This window comes from Trichoderma citrinoviride (assembly GCF_003025115.1).
Source record: "Trichoderma citrinoviride strain TUCIM 6016 unplaced genomic scaffold BBK36scaffold_7, whole genome shotgun sequence".
In the NCBI taxonomy this organism is placed as follows: domain Eukaryota; kingdom Fungi; phylum Ascomycota; class Sordariomycetes; order Hypocreales; family Hypocreaceae; genus Trichoderma; species Trichoderma citrinoviride.
The window spans coordinates 953,972-967,364 of NW_020194715.1; the positions used below are offsets into that span (position 1 = coordinate 953,972).

Here is a 13,393-nt window from a genome sequence, read left to right on the forward strand (position 1 = left end):
GGGGTTGCCCCCCTTAGTTGGCGATCCCCTATATTTGACGGCACAGTCATGTTGCAGAAAGGCGACGGATGGAGGATTTGAGTGGTGGGCAGAAGCCTGCTGCGTGTTCAGGAAGTAGTAAAAGGCACTGAACATCAATATCGTTGTGCATATCTCGTTGAGACAATTCACATGTGCATACGATGATACACAAGTACGAGTACTCATACATACATAGACATCCGTCACCCCAGACACTCATCTGTTCCTCTCCTCCCTCCGCCTCTCGAGAAACTCCTCCAAGTCAACATGGACCCTCATCCCCTTCGCCGTCATCGTGTTGTACACAGCCCTCAGCTCCTCCGAGTCCATGTCGCGAATCAGAGTCGCAAACGCCTCCATCATCACCTCCTTCGACCCCGGGCAGTGCCTCAGAGCCCGGTAAAACACGTCCTTTGCCCTGTTGCGGAACTGCTTTTGCGCATAGCAGAATCGGATGTAGTGCACCCACAACGCGGGAGCATTTCGACAAGCATCGCTCGCGAGCGCGTTCTCGAATGCGCTCTTTGTCGTGTTGACGTTGCCGCGTGTGAGCTCGTGCTGGATGGCAAACACGCGGCTGCTCACGCAATCGTGTTCCTTCACCAACACCTGGTCATACAGCAGGTCGCGCGTCTCGTCAATGACACGCAAGCTCGCGTCGGACCACTCAAACAGGGCGAGGAAGATGGAGTTTCGTGGGAACTGCCGGATGAAGCCTGACAGCTTCTCACGCAGATACACTCTCCGGAATGGTCTGTCGACTTGTTAGCTAAAGTCCCCCAGCACTCAACCATTGGTCAGAGGGCAAACGCTTACCCCTTTGATGCATGCAGATACAGGAGATGTGCAGCATATTGGAGGACACGCTCGTGCGCTGCTGAATCGCCTTGATCCCGAGATCGAAACTCCTGAGATATCCCATCCACGGTGTTCATTGCAGCAGCAATGTTGCCTTGCAATACCGACGTGGGCTCCGTGTTTCCTGAAGCCGTGAGATACGCCAGCAGCACCATGCACTCGGCGAGGGTGCTCGCTCCAGCAGAATCCCCACCAAACAGATATTCGTGAAAGCTCGATGTAAACGTCTGGTGGGCTTTCAGCAGCGTAGTATTGCTGATTTCGGGGGCATCTGTCCCCACGCCTTTGAGCTTCTCGTCCACTGATGCGCAGAGCCGCGCTTTGGCTAGGCCAAGATTGCCTGCTTCCAGATCCATCCAACTCCAAGTCGCATGGAACAGGAATCTATACCACTTTGCAGTCAACTAAAGACATGTTAGCTGAATGCTCCTAAAGACCACAGGCATATAGACATACCGAGGTGGACTCAGTAGCAGCCCTTATCACCTTGTCCGCCACACCTCGGTCGTTTGCATATTCCGCAACTGCATACGCGTTATACAGTTCAGAATTCGTGGGATACTGTTTGAGTAGAGCCTTGGCAGGCTTCTTGATGCCCGTCTGTTCATTCGAAAAGGCCATCGCAAGGTAATATTGAGCGACGCTCTCCATTCCCGCACCGTGGACAAGCTGCTTCAGTGCCTCGTAAACCCAGAGCGAGCCCACTATGGGATCCTGCGACTTGGTGGGGATATAATGAAACCACTCTGAGCCGCCAAACAGGAGAGATAGAGAAGCAGCGGCGTTGACGCCCATGTCAAACCGCGGCTGTCTCCTGTACCAGTCGTCTGTATCGTCGTCAATGTGTAGAACCGGCTGCAAGTCCAGCCTGACGAGCGGTGATGAAATGAACTGGTCGTTGTAGGCAATCTCTGTCCAACTGCTTGCTTTGAATGCCGGTGCAAAGCCACAGAAGAGTAGAAATGCATCAATCAGCTGGCCCGAGACCTGTGGAAGAATAGATGTCGGTATCAGGAAGAGGAATGGTCTGATATCAGAGAAGATGACGACTCGAAACGGGTCATCATCCGTCCCATCGTCCATCGTCCTCGCCGGCAACTTTGCTGTTTGCGATCGAGAGTGCTCCAGATGGCCCCAGGCTTTGTAAACATCTCGTGAGGAAGATGGTATGATTGGCGCCGCCCGTATTGGCTCTGCGGCGTCCCCTTCACCACCGAACTCGACGTAATGTCTCCAACCCTTGGCGCCGGCGTCTCCTATCCGAGGGACTTCGCTTTCCCAGAAGTCGGAAAAAGCATCCAGAGCAGACTGCTCGTCGTCGGTGGCCAGCGGTCTGAAGAAGTTGACCTCAAGGAGACCCTGCCAGGCGGCAACAGCCAGCTCCTTGTAGCCAGCATCGTGGACGAACCGAGTCAGTCTCAGGAACACGAATATGGCTTCTTCGGTGGCATCTTTCGGCTGCGCCGTTGTCAAGCGATTGAGAGTCAGGCGTAGCCTGTCTAGAAGCATTTTCTTAATGTCATCATACTGGAATGCCGTGATGTTGGTCGTCAAAAAGTCAAGGTGCGTCTTCCACAAGACGAAATGATCGTCGTCGTTCAAGACCTCTGACCATCTTTTGGCCGTCGTTTTGCTGGTCCACACTTTGGCACCCTCTCGCATGAGGTACACGAGGACTCGGCGGCGGTCCTCCACGCTCTTTGCGTTCGTAAGAGCAGACTCGAGCATGGATACCTTGATCTCTGCAAAGCTATGGGCTTCATTTTCTAGTACCGTATGGTCCAAGTCTTCCCCAGCCTTGAGCAAAGCGTCCTGGTGGTCTACAAGCTCCAGCCAAGCGTCGATATCTTCTGGAGCTTCCTTTACTCGTCTGCTCAGCTGAATGGACTTTTGCTTCAGCGGGTTGCTCTGATCCACTGCCACCGTTTCGATTGACATATCCGAGTCCTCATCCGACTCGCTATCCGAGTGCTGTCGTGGTTTTGCCTTGCCTTCAATGGATCGATAGGACGGGCGTTCGTCGTCCGAGGACTGTGCATTTCGCTGATCACGCTTTCGTTTTCTAGATGAAACCAAAGACAGAAATCCTTCAGCCTCTCCCGAATCAGAATCAGCACCATCCCTTCTCATGATCCTCTTGACTGGTCTGGATTCCGTCTTTGGCCTTTTTGACCGAAGGCCATCTCTACCGCTGTGAAATCCTTCGCCGGGCATGCGAATACTGAACAAATCTCGAGGGCCATCACGGTGAAGAACCAGGCGGCCTTCCGAGCCAAGAATCTTCCGACCCTCGCGGCGATGATAAGCGGGCACCTGCGATTGGTCAAGGCCCCCGTACCTGATGATCAGGGGGTCTCCTTTGGTGTCAATCACAAACAAGCCAGGAACACCCTCTGGCTTGGAAGCAGGCCTCTTCTTCTCTGCCTCATCCTGCCTCCTCCTCCTCTCACGGCTTGGCGGCCTGTGACGATGTCGATCTCGGCTTCGGTCCCGGTCTCGATGTTGGCGAGTCTCACGCTCACTGTGCCTTGCGTCACGATCCTCACGGTGCCGGCGGCTCCTTGACTTTTCGTCGTCCCGTGTGTGCTTCTTGTGACGAGCCTCATGCTCCTTGGTGACTTTGAGAGGGTTCTCTTTCTCAGGATTCTTGGGTCTGAAGGACGAAAATTTCGGCACAATGAGTTTCTCGTCTTGCTCGTCTGGCGAAGCCATCGTGGATGAGACTCAGCAGGATTTCCGAAGCACCATGATGCTGGGTACGCTACTCGTTCGAGAGCCGGTGTGCTGTGAAGTGTGTCGCTGCAAGCAACCGAGATTCAATTCGATGCTTGCTGTTGAGCAAGATGGATCAGAGCTGAAATGAAGTGAAAGAGTGGATGAGAGATGTCCCGTTTTCGATGTATCTGAAAGGAAGCACGCAGTAAACGAACACGCACGCACGTGATGCTACAGCGAATGGAGGCTTAATCGCTCCCTGCTGTGGCCATCGACCCCTAACGTACAGTGCACCAGAGGCCCCAACTCCACTAGCCTCGTAAGGCTTAATGCTCACCAACACCACACGGGCCACTCAAAGCCCATCATCGCCGGCATACCTAGATACACACGTCAGCTTCTTATCCTAAATCTCAATCTGCTACTACTCGATCAAGCACAGGCATTGGCCGTTTTCATCACCCTCTTTCGATTCCTCATTGAAAGCCAGGTCATGTCCATCGACATCCCGCCCAATCTCATCTGGATCCTCCCCGCCCTCATCACCCTCACCCTCGGCATCATCTCCATCATGGGCTTCTCCTCAGGAAACAAAATGCCCGTCGAGGGCAAGGTACATTCTCATCAACCTCCCAAATCTCCCATAAAATAATTGCTAATCACACGGACCCCCCATGGTCAAACTTTCTCCAAAAAAGACCATCCTCATCACCGGCGCCTCAGAAGGCCTCGGCCTCGCCGCCGCCCAGCAGCTCTCCTCCAAGGGCGCCAACATCGTCCTCGTCTCCCGCAGCACCGAAAAGCTCCAGGCCGCCCTCGCCCTCGTCCAGGCCGCCGCCAAGGACCCCTCCAAGCAGCGCTTCCACCACGTCTCCGCCGACGTCTCCGCCCCGTCCTACGCCGCGCCCCTCCTCGCCGAGGTGAAAGCCTGGAACGGCGGCCGCAGCCCGGACATTGTCTGGTGCGTCGCCGGCACCTCCACCCCGGACCTCTTCGTCGACATGGACATGTCCTCCCTGCGCCACCAGATGGACGTCAACTTCTACGGCACCGCCGAGATGTCCCACGCCATCCTGCGGGAGTGGCTCGCGCCCGACGCGCCCGTCGAGCAGGAGCCCAAGCACCTCATCATGACGAGCAGCGTCCTCGCCCTCTACACCATCCCCGGCTACGCGCCCTACTCGCCGTCCAAGTGGGCCATGCGAGGCCTCGCCGACACCATCTCGCAGGAGGTCATGCTGTATCCCCAAAACGTAAAGGTTCATGTCGTCTTCCCGGGAACCATCCTTTCCCCCGGCTACGCGCGGGAGGTCCTCACCACGCCCGAGATCACCACCATCCTGGAGGCCGGCGATCCCCAGCAGACGCCCGAAGAGGTCGCGGCAGCCGCCATCAAGGGGTTGGAGCGCGGCGAGTACTTCATCACCGTGGCCTGGCTCGGTGCGCTCATGAAGTGGGGAGTCCTGGGCGGTTCGTTCCGGAACAATTGGGTCGTCGATACGGTCATGTCATGGATTGTCTCTCTCATCTGGATCTTTGTGCAGCCTGATCTCCACGGCAAGATTAGAAAGTACGGCAAGAAGCACGGTCACCCTAACATGACGAAGCAGCAAAGAGCAGCATAAACCGCTTTTGAGCATAGACCACATACAATGGATATCATTGAACGTGAATTTACACTAAGCTCCTCACCCCTGAGTAGGTAGCTGTATATCCCAGCCTGTCTCTTATAAACTCCCAATGCAATCAGACACCACTCCACTTGCCAAACTTGACATATCGCTTGAACATTTCCCTCAAAATAGCTCTTCCGCTCGCATCCATAGCATCGTTCAGAATCTTCCTCACTTCCGGCGGCGTCACGTCGAATATCGAATTCATCGCCGGCTCGAGCGCCTCACGCACCTCCCTCGGCACGTCGGCCTCCAGCTGCAGCTTCACGTACTGCATCAGCACCAGATACATGTGCCGGCCCGCAGACCGCTTGGCCGCGTCCGTGGCCGAGTCGAGGGCGTTTTGGTGCTGCGAGCGGGAGACGGCGCCCGCGGTGGGTTCGCAGATGAAGGTGATGAGGCGGCCGTACAGGCGAGCCATTGACTCTTGCGTCGTGCCATCTCCGGTGCACCTCTTCGGCTGGTGAAGGACCAGGCTGTTGAGCAGGGCTTGCACGGTGGTCAGGAGCAAGTGGTGGTGGCCCTCCAATCGTAAGCGGTGCTTCTTGATGACTGCGCCGACCAATTTGCACAACCACGTGAAGGGCACTGTTGACTCCTTCGACAAGGCCAAGTCGCTGGCAGTGCTCAGCGTAATTTCAATGTTCCACTGTCCCATGGCTTGCGGCTTCCTTTCCAGAAGAGTGTGAATAGTTTGGCACGTGTAGGACACATTGGGCGACTTCTTCGACAGAGAGAGCGTCAACTCGCTGTGAGCCGTTGATAGATCAACACCTTCAGCCTTGCCGTGTAGATCAGTGCGTTCTAGTACATCGTTAGCATCACATCTCTACAGATCCTTCTGGTGGAAATACATACCAATGAGATGGCCAACGACATGCTGGATGGCCAGAGCTTGGCCATCCGTATCGTAGCCTCCCGTAAACTCACTAATCAGCTCTCTGAGGTAACGCGAAACGTCAGGCATTTCCATGTTGGCGATGATGGACGTGACATATTCTCTCAGCAGAGACTCGCGGGCTTTTGAAGGTAGGCCCGCCAGGCTGGTGAACCGAGTTGGGCGGGGATCCTCCATTTCGCTCGCCAGATATGTGTGGAGGAAAATCTGAACCTTCCATGCCCTCAAGTCGCCGTCGTCCATGGCCTCCCGGCTCCGCTTCTCCAGCTTTCGAACCGCGCTTGACTTGTGCTGTGACAACCCGGCGGCATCGTCAATAACCTCTGCGGCGTGTGTTGTCGCGAGAAGTCCCAGGTCTCTCGTGTTGTCCTGCTTTGATAAGAGCTTCTTGTTCGCAATGAGCTCTCCCAGCACCGCCGCTATGTGTCGGGCCAATGCGTCTTTCGCCTTCTGTTGCAGTTGGCTGAGGACAGGCTGGCTTTGAAGCGCCGACGACCTCTTGAGCTCAACAACAAGAGCCTTCAGAAGCGTGACGCGAAGTGCCGGTAGGCTCAAGGGCTCCTCCTTGGCCACTTCCGTTTCGCAGGTTTCAACAAACGCCAAGCCTTCCGAGAAGTATTTCGCACTTCGTTCATCAAAATTATCCGACATCTGCCGAACTATCGTTGACGCCATGGCGAAATATCTTTCGACCAGCTCGAGCAGCGTCTCGCTGCGTATCGTCTGCTCAAAGGAGACAGTAGAAAGGGCATCGGCATAGTCGACAAGATGGGAGAACCGCATCCCTTCGTAGAAAGTCGGCCGTGCCATCATTTTGCTCGCCAAATCGAGCACCAGCTTCCACCCTTCGAGGGACACCCGCTTCGGAGACTTGATCATCTTTTCTCTTCCCTTGTCCAATAAGCTCATGACCTGCTCACGCTGAGCGCGGCTAAAAGCTTCCAGGGGTATGCTGCATAGTGTTCGAATCCAGAGCTGCCCTACCTCTCCCGGCCAGCCTTTCTCCTTCTCAGACTTTCCCAAGGCGGTGATCAGACGGTCCAAGAGTTTTTTCGAGAGTTTCGGATCGTTAATATTGACCTCGTTGCTCAGGAGAGCAGTCCATAGCGTACGCAGCCCTGAGGGGCTCGCATCCTTTGCAGAAGATACCGCCTCAAGTAGTGGCAGTTCATCCGTCCTTCTTGAATAGAGTCGATAGAAGCGGCTTCCACCAAGGACATACCAGGCTAGGTATTGTTGGAAGGCGAGTTCCTCGTCAAACTCTGCTTTTGCTCCTGGATCGAGTGAGGCCGACAGTTTGGTGATCTCAAGAACTTCCTGCGACGCAAATTCTTCGACTAGCCGCCGTGTAAATTTCTCCACCAACTTAGAGGGCTCGTCAACTGCAGCCTCATCTTGGCTCAGGAGATCCCAGGCCTGAAAGCAGCATTTGAAAGCTTCGAATGTTTCAGCCGAGTTGATTGCGCCTTTACGCAGAAGCTTGGACAACTGCTCTTTCACCTGACCCCAGATATTGTTGCGTTCCTCGGGAGCAGCCCATGAAATCGTCTTGGAAACGACCCTCCACTTGAGGGCAGTCTTTGAAGAGTTTTTGAGCTGGAAAACTAGATCGAACAACTTCAAGCCGACCGCGTCGACGAACTGCTCGCTATGCAGCCCCTGCGCGATGACGCTTGTGAAGAGGCATAGAGACTGGGGATATGAGCTGGGGTCCTGTTCCGCAAGCCATTCGATAATCGCAAGCAGTTGGTGTGGCGACAAGTCAGACTCTATCAGTGAAGAAATCGAACTTTCGAGGCGTCCTTGTCGCCCTATATCAAACCAGGGGCTATTGGAGACTATTTTCCGCTTCTCTGTCGAGCACAACTGCGAGAACCATAAGCGCAAGAACCCAGACAGATCGCGGCGTGTTAGGAAGCTCTTCTTTATAGCCACAATGAGGTCTAGTTGATCCCTGTAAACATCAGGCTCTGGCGTCTGGTTGATGCTCTGACTGCAAACGTCATTCAACAAATCTGTGCCTTCCTTGGCCACTTGAAAGATATCCGGGTTGCACGCAGCCGCCGCCGCGAGCAAGCTCCAGTCAATTTCCGATTTCAAGCCATAGTTCCGGCATACTTGACGAAGGTCCCCTGCATCGATCGCCACCGAGTTTTGTGCCGCCTGTGCTAAGATCCGCTTCATAAGGGCATTGCAGTCTGGCTTTGTAGAGATTTGCTTTTCCACAATCTTGAATATCTGATCCATCCACATCTCGTTGATCCGGCGCACATGGGTTTCAGTAGGCAGATATGACTTCTCAGCAGCCAGCGAGTAGAGCTCTGGGGCATATGTCCTGACTTTGTTGTCTGTCACATCGAGCGCCCTCGTAAGGACATCGAGATCCTGGCGCTCCCAGAAAAAGTTGAACGCAGGGAGGATAAAGTTCTTGCGCATGAACCTCTTAAGGTCCGCACTCCATCGAGCCGCAAGAGCTTCACCGATGGTCGATGTATGGCCTTGGTCGGCAGGCTTCAAGTGTCGTAGGATCGCGGCTGCTGGTGGGAAGATGTGTGTCGCGATTTCCAGGGCATCGCCCTTTGCCTGTAAATGGAGATCCCATATCTCGGAGATGGTGGCGATCCAGTCTTCTTTGCCATCGACATCGTCGCAAATGTCGCTGGTTAATAACAGGAGGCAGATGATGAAGAAGGATGATGCTAACGGTGCGGCTTCGGCTGCAGAGGTAGAGAAGAGAGACTTGATGTGCTCAGCTCCGATGCTGTCACGCGAGCCGACGGCGGCGTTCTCTAGTCGCCCAAGCAAAGATTTCAAGGCTCTCAAAACAGCCTGACCCGTTGCCAAACAACTTTCCAGGCTTTTCAGCTCGTCCAAGGCGTAAGTGGGGGCCAGTGGCCTCTTCCTTTTCAGGCTCGAAGGGGCAGCCTCCTCACTCGGGTTCGATGCGTCCTTGAGAGTCTGCTGCAGTACCGAAACAAATTTCCTATCTGCGAGGGATTTGGCAAGCGAGAAAAGCGGTACCTTTTGAAAGGTATAGTCCAGAATCGTCCAGGTCAATGGATACCGCCGTAGAGTTTCTGCCTCGGGTGAAGGCCCGCTCATGGACTTGAGCAGCCATCTCAGGGTGCTCTCTTCCGCCGCGTGGAACTGGCAATCTGATGCCTTTGTGAGGCTGTGCCATAAGTTTTCGAGGTTCTGTCCTGTTTCCCCCGGCCCTTTTTGGTCGAGACCTCTGACGGTCTTGATGAGATCTGCCTCTCCCTTTTCCCGAGCTGGTGAGCTTGACGAAGTCGCGACCAATGATAGTGTGAAGAAAAACTTACCATCATAGCCACAACGAAAAGACCAAAAATGCAAGAACGCGTATATTTAAAAAAGAACGACAGAAAGAATAGGAAGATACTCAATCCAAGGAAACTCAATTTCACTTCCTTCCAGTACCCTTGAAATGAGCGGACGTTAAAGATTGTGAAAAGTACAGCAGGAGAGAGGAAGCTCAAGCGTCATAAGTCTCCAAGTCTCCAAAATTTCAAAAAATTCTGCCACCATCTCCACCCCAATCAGGCAATCGCCCCTCACCGCCCTTGGTGCGAAAGATCACGATTGAGGCCGGCCGGTTTTCGTGAAGCTTGACATCACTTCTTTCCTTTCCTCTTAAACGCCCTTCCCCCAAGCCTGGCTCCCTGACGGTCAATTGCTCTCCATCCGTGAGTTTCGAATACAGCCCTTGGCCATTCAGCTACCGCAGCTCACACGACAGCTTCCAAAGGAACGTCTGCCACCATGTCCGAGACCGCCGCCCCTCGCTCCCCAAGCGCCATTTCCCGGCCCGTCAGCGAAGCGCTTCTCAACGAGAAGGTACCGTAGCACCGAGCCGAGCTTCTCAACCCAGATCGAGCAAATATTCTACATGTCCAGGATATTGTTTACTGACACAGTCCTCTCTTGTGTTTTTACTCCGGCAACAGTGGGATCGCTGCCTCTCCAACCTCCTCGTCAAGTCCACCCTCGGTCTCGGATTCGGCGTCGTCTTCTCCGTCCTCCTGTTCAAGCGAAGAGCCTGGCCCGCGTACCTCGGTGCCGGCTTTGGTGCCGGACGAGCCTACGAGGAGTGCAACTTCAACCTGAAGCAGGCCGCCCGAGACCTGAAGAAGCCCGCAGTATAATCAACGTGCCAGAAGAAGAACGGGTACGGACGTATAGAGCTACAGCTAGGAGTAGGGAGGGAGGAATGGAAAAAAAGGAGAGATGACGAAACAAAAGACTTGGAGTGACGAGGGTATAGAAGATGGCCATGGCACCGGTCAATGAGGTATAGAGGCTGCTTCACGAACCATCCTGGCCAGGCCATCAAAAACCGGTGGACGAATCAAACTTTACTGGTTTTCTTATTTTTTTTTTTTTTTGCCTCTGTTTTACTATGTACAACAATATTTTGATCCCAAACAATATCGATGCCTCAAACAACGCCGGCTCCCATGACACGTGAAAACACCGAAGCTTGAGCAATCTCGAACGCAGAAAATTCGAAAACCAAAAACGAGGAGTCGCTCTCTGTCTGTCCGCATGGTGTTCTGGTTGATTTTGTGTTTTTGCTTGTATGTTGGCAGGACCGGTCTCCAGCACAGTCGTCTCAAGCCATGCGAGGCTGATAAGTCGTCGTCAATTCCTATTCATGTCGTCGTCCCTTTCTTGTGGCAGGGTTGTCTTCGTAAAGAGGTGGCACAAGCCAACGCCGGTTCCCAGTGCTAATGCCCGTTTGCATAACGCCGTTTCAAATGCAATGGAGCTGAAGCCAGCTCCAGAAAGTTGCATGGAAGCCTCAGATCAGCTCCAGAAGATGTGTCGATGTGAGCTCTCTCAGAGAGCTTTTTCTTTTTTTTCCGTTGATGTGATGGTGTATATGGAGCTCGAACAACGCCACGAGCTCCTCTGCCAAAGCAATTGCATTGCATCCTTGTGATTTCGCAATGACAAGAACAAAAAAGGCAGGAAATGATAAAAAGTCGAGCTTTTCAGTGAATGGTACGACCTCGCGGCAAGCCACTCCCCAAGCAGCGCGACCGAGTCTTGTAGGATTCAGCACTCAGGGTCAGCTTGCGGGATTGGCTGTAGAGGTCGAGGTTGAAGAGGATGATGGCCCCGAGAACGGACACGAGGAAGAGCACCTCGGCGGCAAGGAACATGATCTCGAGCCTGATGTCCTCCATGGAACGCTGGAGCTGGACGTGAGACATTTCTTCTTTCTTGCCTTTTCTGCTTTTTGCCACGTTTCTTCCTTTTTATCTTTTCTTTCCCTTTTGGTGTTTTTCTTCCTTTTTTTAAACTGGTGGTGACGATGTTGTGTGCTTTGTCAAGTGAATGCTGACGATGCCCAAACAGTCGGTGTACATGAACAGCCCTCTAAAAAGACGGGGAAAATGATATATAAAGGCAGAGACGGGATGGAATGTGCCGGGAGGGGTACAAGGCGGTAAGAAAATAAAGAGGACTGTGGTCGTAAGACAAATCGGTCGAGGTGCAGAAGTCGAATATGCGGCAAAGAGGCAGAGGGATTGATAGGTTGTGTTGTAGGTTATATAGGTCGAGAGAGAGGAGGGCCCAGGTTGATGTGTCGCGTCTCTATTAGGCATATACGGAGGGAAATGAGGTGTGAGGCGGTTTGTTTTATTTTGGCCCGGTCTGGTTTGGTCTGATATGACAGCACACACACACACACACCACAACCAACACACCACCACCTCGGCAGGGCTGCTGCTCTGCTTCTGCTTCTGCTTCTGCTTCTGCTTCTGCTCCTGCTCTCCCTCTCTCTGGTCACCCCTCCGAGCAGCGAATAGGTACATTCCCCACGATTTCCATCCAGCAGTGGCATCATATCCGTCAAGCCCGTGATGCAACGCCAGCAAATGAGTGAATAATGGCCATCTGCAGCAGCGGCGGCGGGCGGGGAGGTCCCTCTCATGCATGATGTGGGCTTGCATGGACTTGTTCGTGCCCTCTTTTGACGCCTGCTAGAGTTCGCATCGCGGCCCAAAGGACGGACAGGAGCGACAAGTGTCCACGCGACCATGCAGCCTTAAGTTAGCAGTAACGGTAGCATCAATATACTGACTGGTAGTAGTAAACTTGCCTCGGCCGTCGTCAGTCCAGAGACGGGGAGGGAAACACAAGACAAGGGCAAACGGCTCATTGGATGCTTTTGGCAGCAGCTGCGGAATTGCTGTAGCACTGATACTACTGCTGCTGCTGCTGCTGCTCCTCCTCCTCTCGTCAACCCAGCCTTTTGGGCAGCGGCACGGAGGGGATTACGACAAGGACGGGAGGAGGAGGAACCAAAACGGCCGCTTTTTCTATCATGTGTCAACGCCAACCGCAGCAGCGTCTCCGCAGACATACATGCTCGTGATTTCTTCCCCCCTCCAGAAGAGCCAAAAGCTGCATCTTGATGCATTGCAGTTGCAGCAATAGAGAAAAAAAAAGAGAAAAAAACCGGGCATAAGAAAGAAAACTTTCATGAGCCATTCAGAAACTGCAGACGCAGCAGGGGCTCCTCTCCTTGCTTTTTCTTCTTCTCTACCTTACCTACCAAGGCTTTTTTCCCACACAGATTTAATCACTCGTAATATGCATGTCGGAAGAACCACCAGGACGGCAAGACGTATCGAAAATCAACATCTCGCCGTCATATTTCTATAGGGCAGAAGATAGAATCCGTCTATCTAGCACGCAAATATGACCCAGAGCAAGTGGATGAATCGCCGTAGGTTGATTAATCGTGCGAAAAAAAGTGTATCGAGAAAAGGAAAAAAGAAGAAAAAAAAACCCGTTGGAAGCACGCGACGGCCCGTAAAGAGCAGCAGAAACCGCTTGGGCCTCTGTCACGTGATGGGCAAGGGTCTAAAAGGGCGCTTTTTTCTCGTTCGAACTCGCTCCGCTTTAAATATGTGATAAAAATTTCTCTCTTTTCTTTTCTCAACCCTTCATCAGCACACCAACTCACCATGCAAGATGCAAGACGCTTTCGCTGCAATGCAGGTGTTTCCGGATTCTCTGTGGCTCTGTGGCTAATACTGCATGATGGAATGCAAGTTGGGTCTGTATGCTGCAACTGACAGGCAGACATGATTACCGCCTGAGATGATGCTGGTCAGGTAGGTCGAGAGAGAGGAGAAGAGGACTCAGGATCTTTCTTTTTTCATTTTACCAATGCGTGACATGTATACCCACG

General features: G+C 53.3%; 4 protein-coding genes across 4 annotated transcripts; 2 read left to right on the forward strand and 2 right to left on the reverse strand.

The window, feature by feature from the left end:
• Window positions 1–237: 237 nt before the first annotated feature.
• On the reverse strand, window positions 238–3,591 carry BBK36DRAFT_162239 (DUF1740-domain-containing protein; the record flags this gene model as incomplete). The annotated part of the gene is made up of 3 exons (XM_024897725.1): window positions 238–775; window positions 838–1,271; window positions 1,336–3,591. The coding sequence occupies 3 exons, from the start codon at window positions 3,589–3,591 to the stop codon at window positions 238–240; spliced, it is 3,228 nt and encodes a 1,075-aa protein (XP_024749682.1).
• Window positions 3,592–4,165: 574 nt separating this feature from the next.
• Window positions 4,166–5,219, forward strand: BBK36DRAFT_1118680 (NAD(P)-binding protein; the record flags this gene model as incomplete). The annotated part of the gene is made up of 2 exons (XM_024890503.1): window positions 4,166–4,207; window positions 4,293–5,219. The coding sequence occupies 2 exons, from the start codon at window positions 4,166–4,168 to the stop codon at window positions 5,217–5,219; spliced, it is 969 nt and encodes a 322-aa protein (XP_024749683.1).
• A 121-nt stretch (window positions 5,220–5,340) lies between these two features.
• BBK36DRAFT_1159401 (hypothetical protein) lies at window positions 5,341–9,494 on the reverse strand (the record flags this gene model as incomplete). Its single annotated transcript, XM_024894197.1, has 3 exons — window positions 5,341–6,071; window positions 6,126–9,426; window positions 9,489–9,494. The coding sequence occupies 3 exons, from the start codon at window positions 9,492–9,494 to the stop codon at window positions 5,341–5,343; spliced, it is 4,038 nt and encodes a 1,345-aa protein (XP_024749684.1).
• Window positions 9,495–9,948: 454 nt separating this feature from the next.
• Window positions 9,949–10,331, forward strand: BBK36DRAFT_53419 (DUF543-domain-containing protein; the record flags this gene model as incomplete). The annotated part of the gene is made up of 2 exons (XM_024898219.1): window positions 9,949–10,023; window positions 10,134–10,331. The coding sequence occupies 2 exons, from the start codon at window positions 9,949–9,951 to the stop codon at window positions 10,329–10,331; spliced, it is 273 nt and encodes a 90-aa protein (XP_024749685.1).
• Between the last annotated feature and the right edge of the window lie 3,062 nt (window positions 10,332–13,393).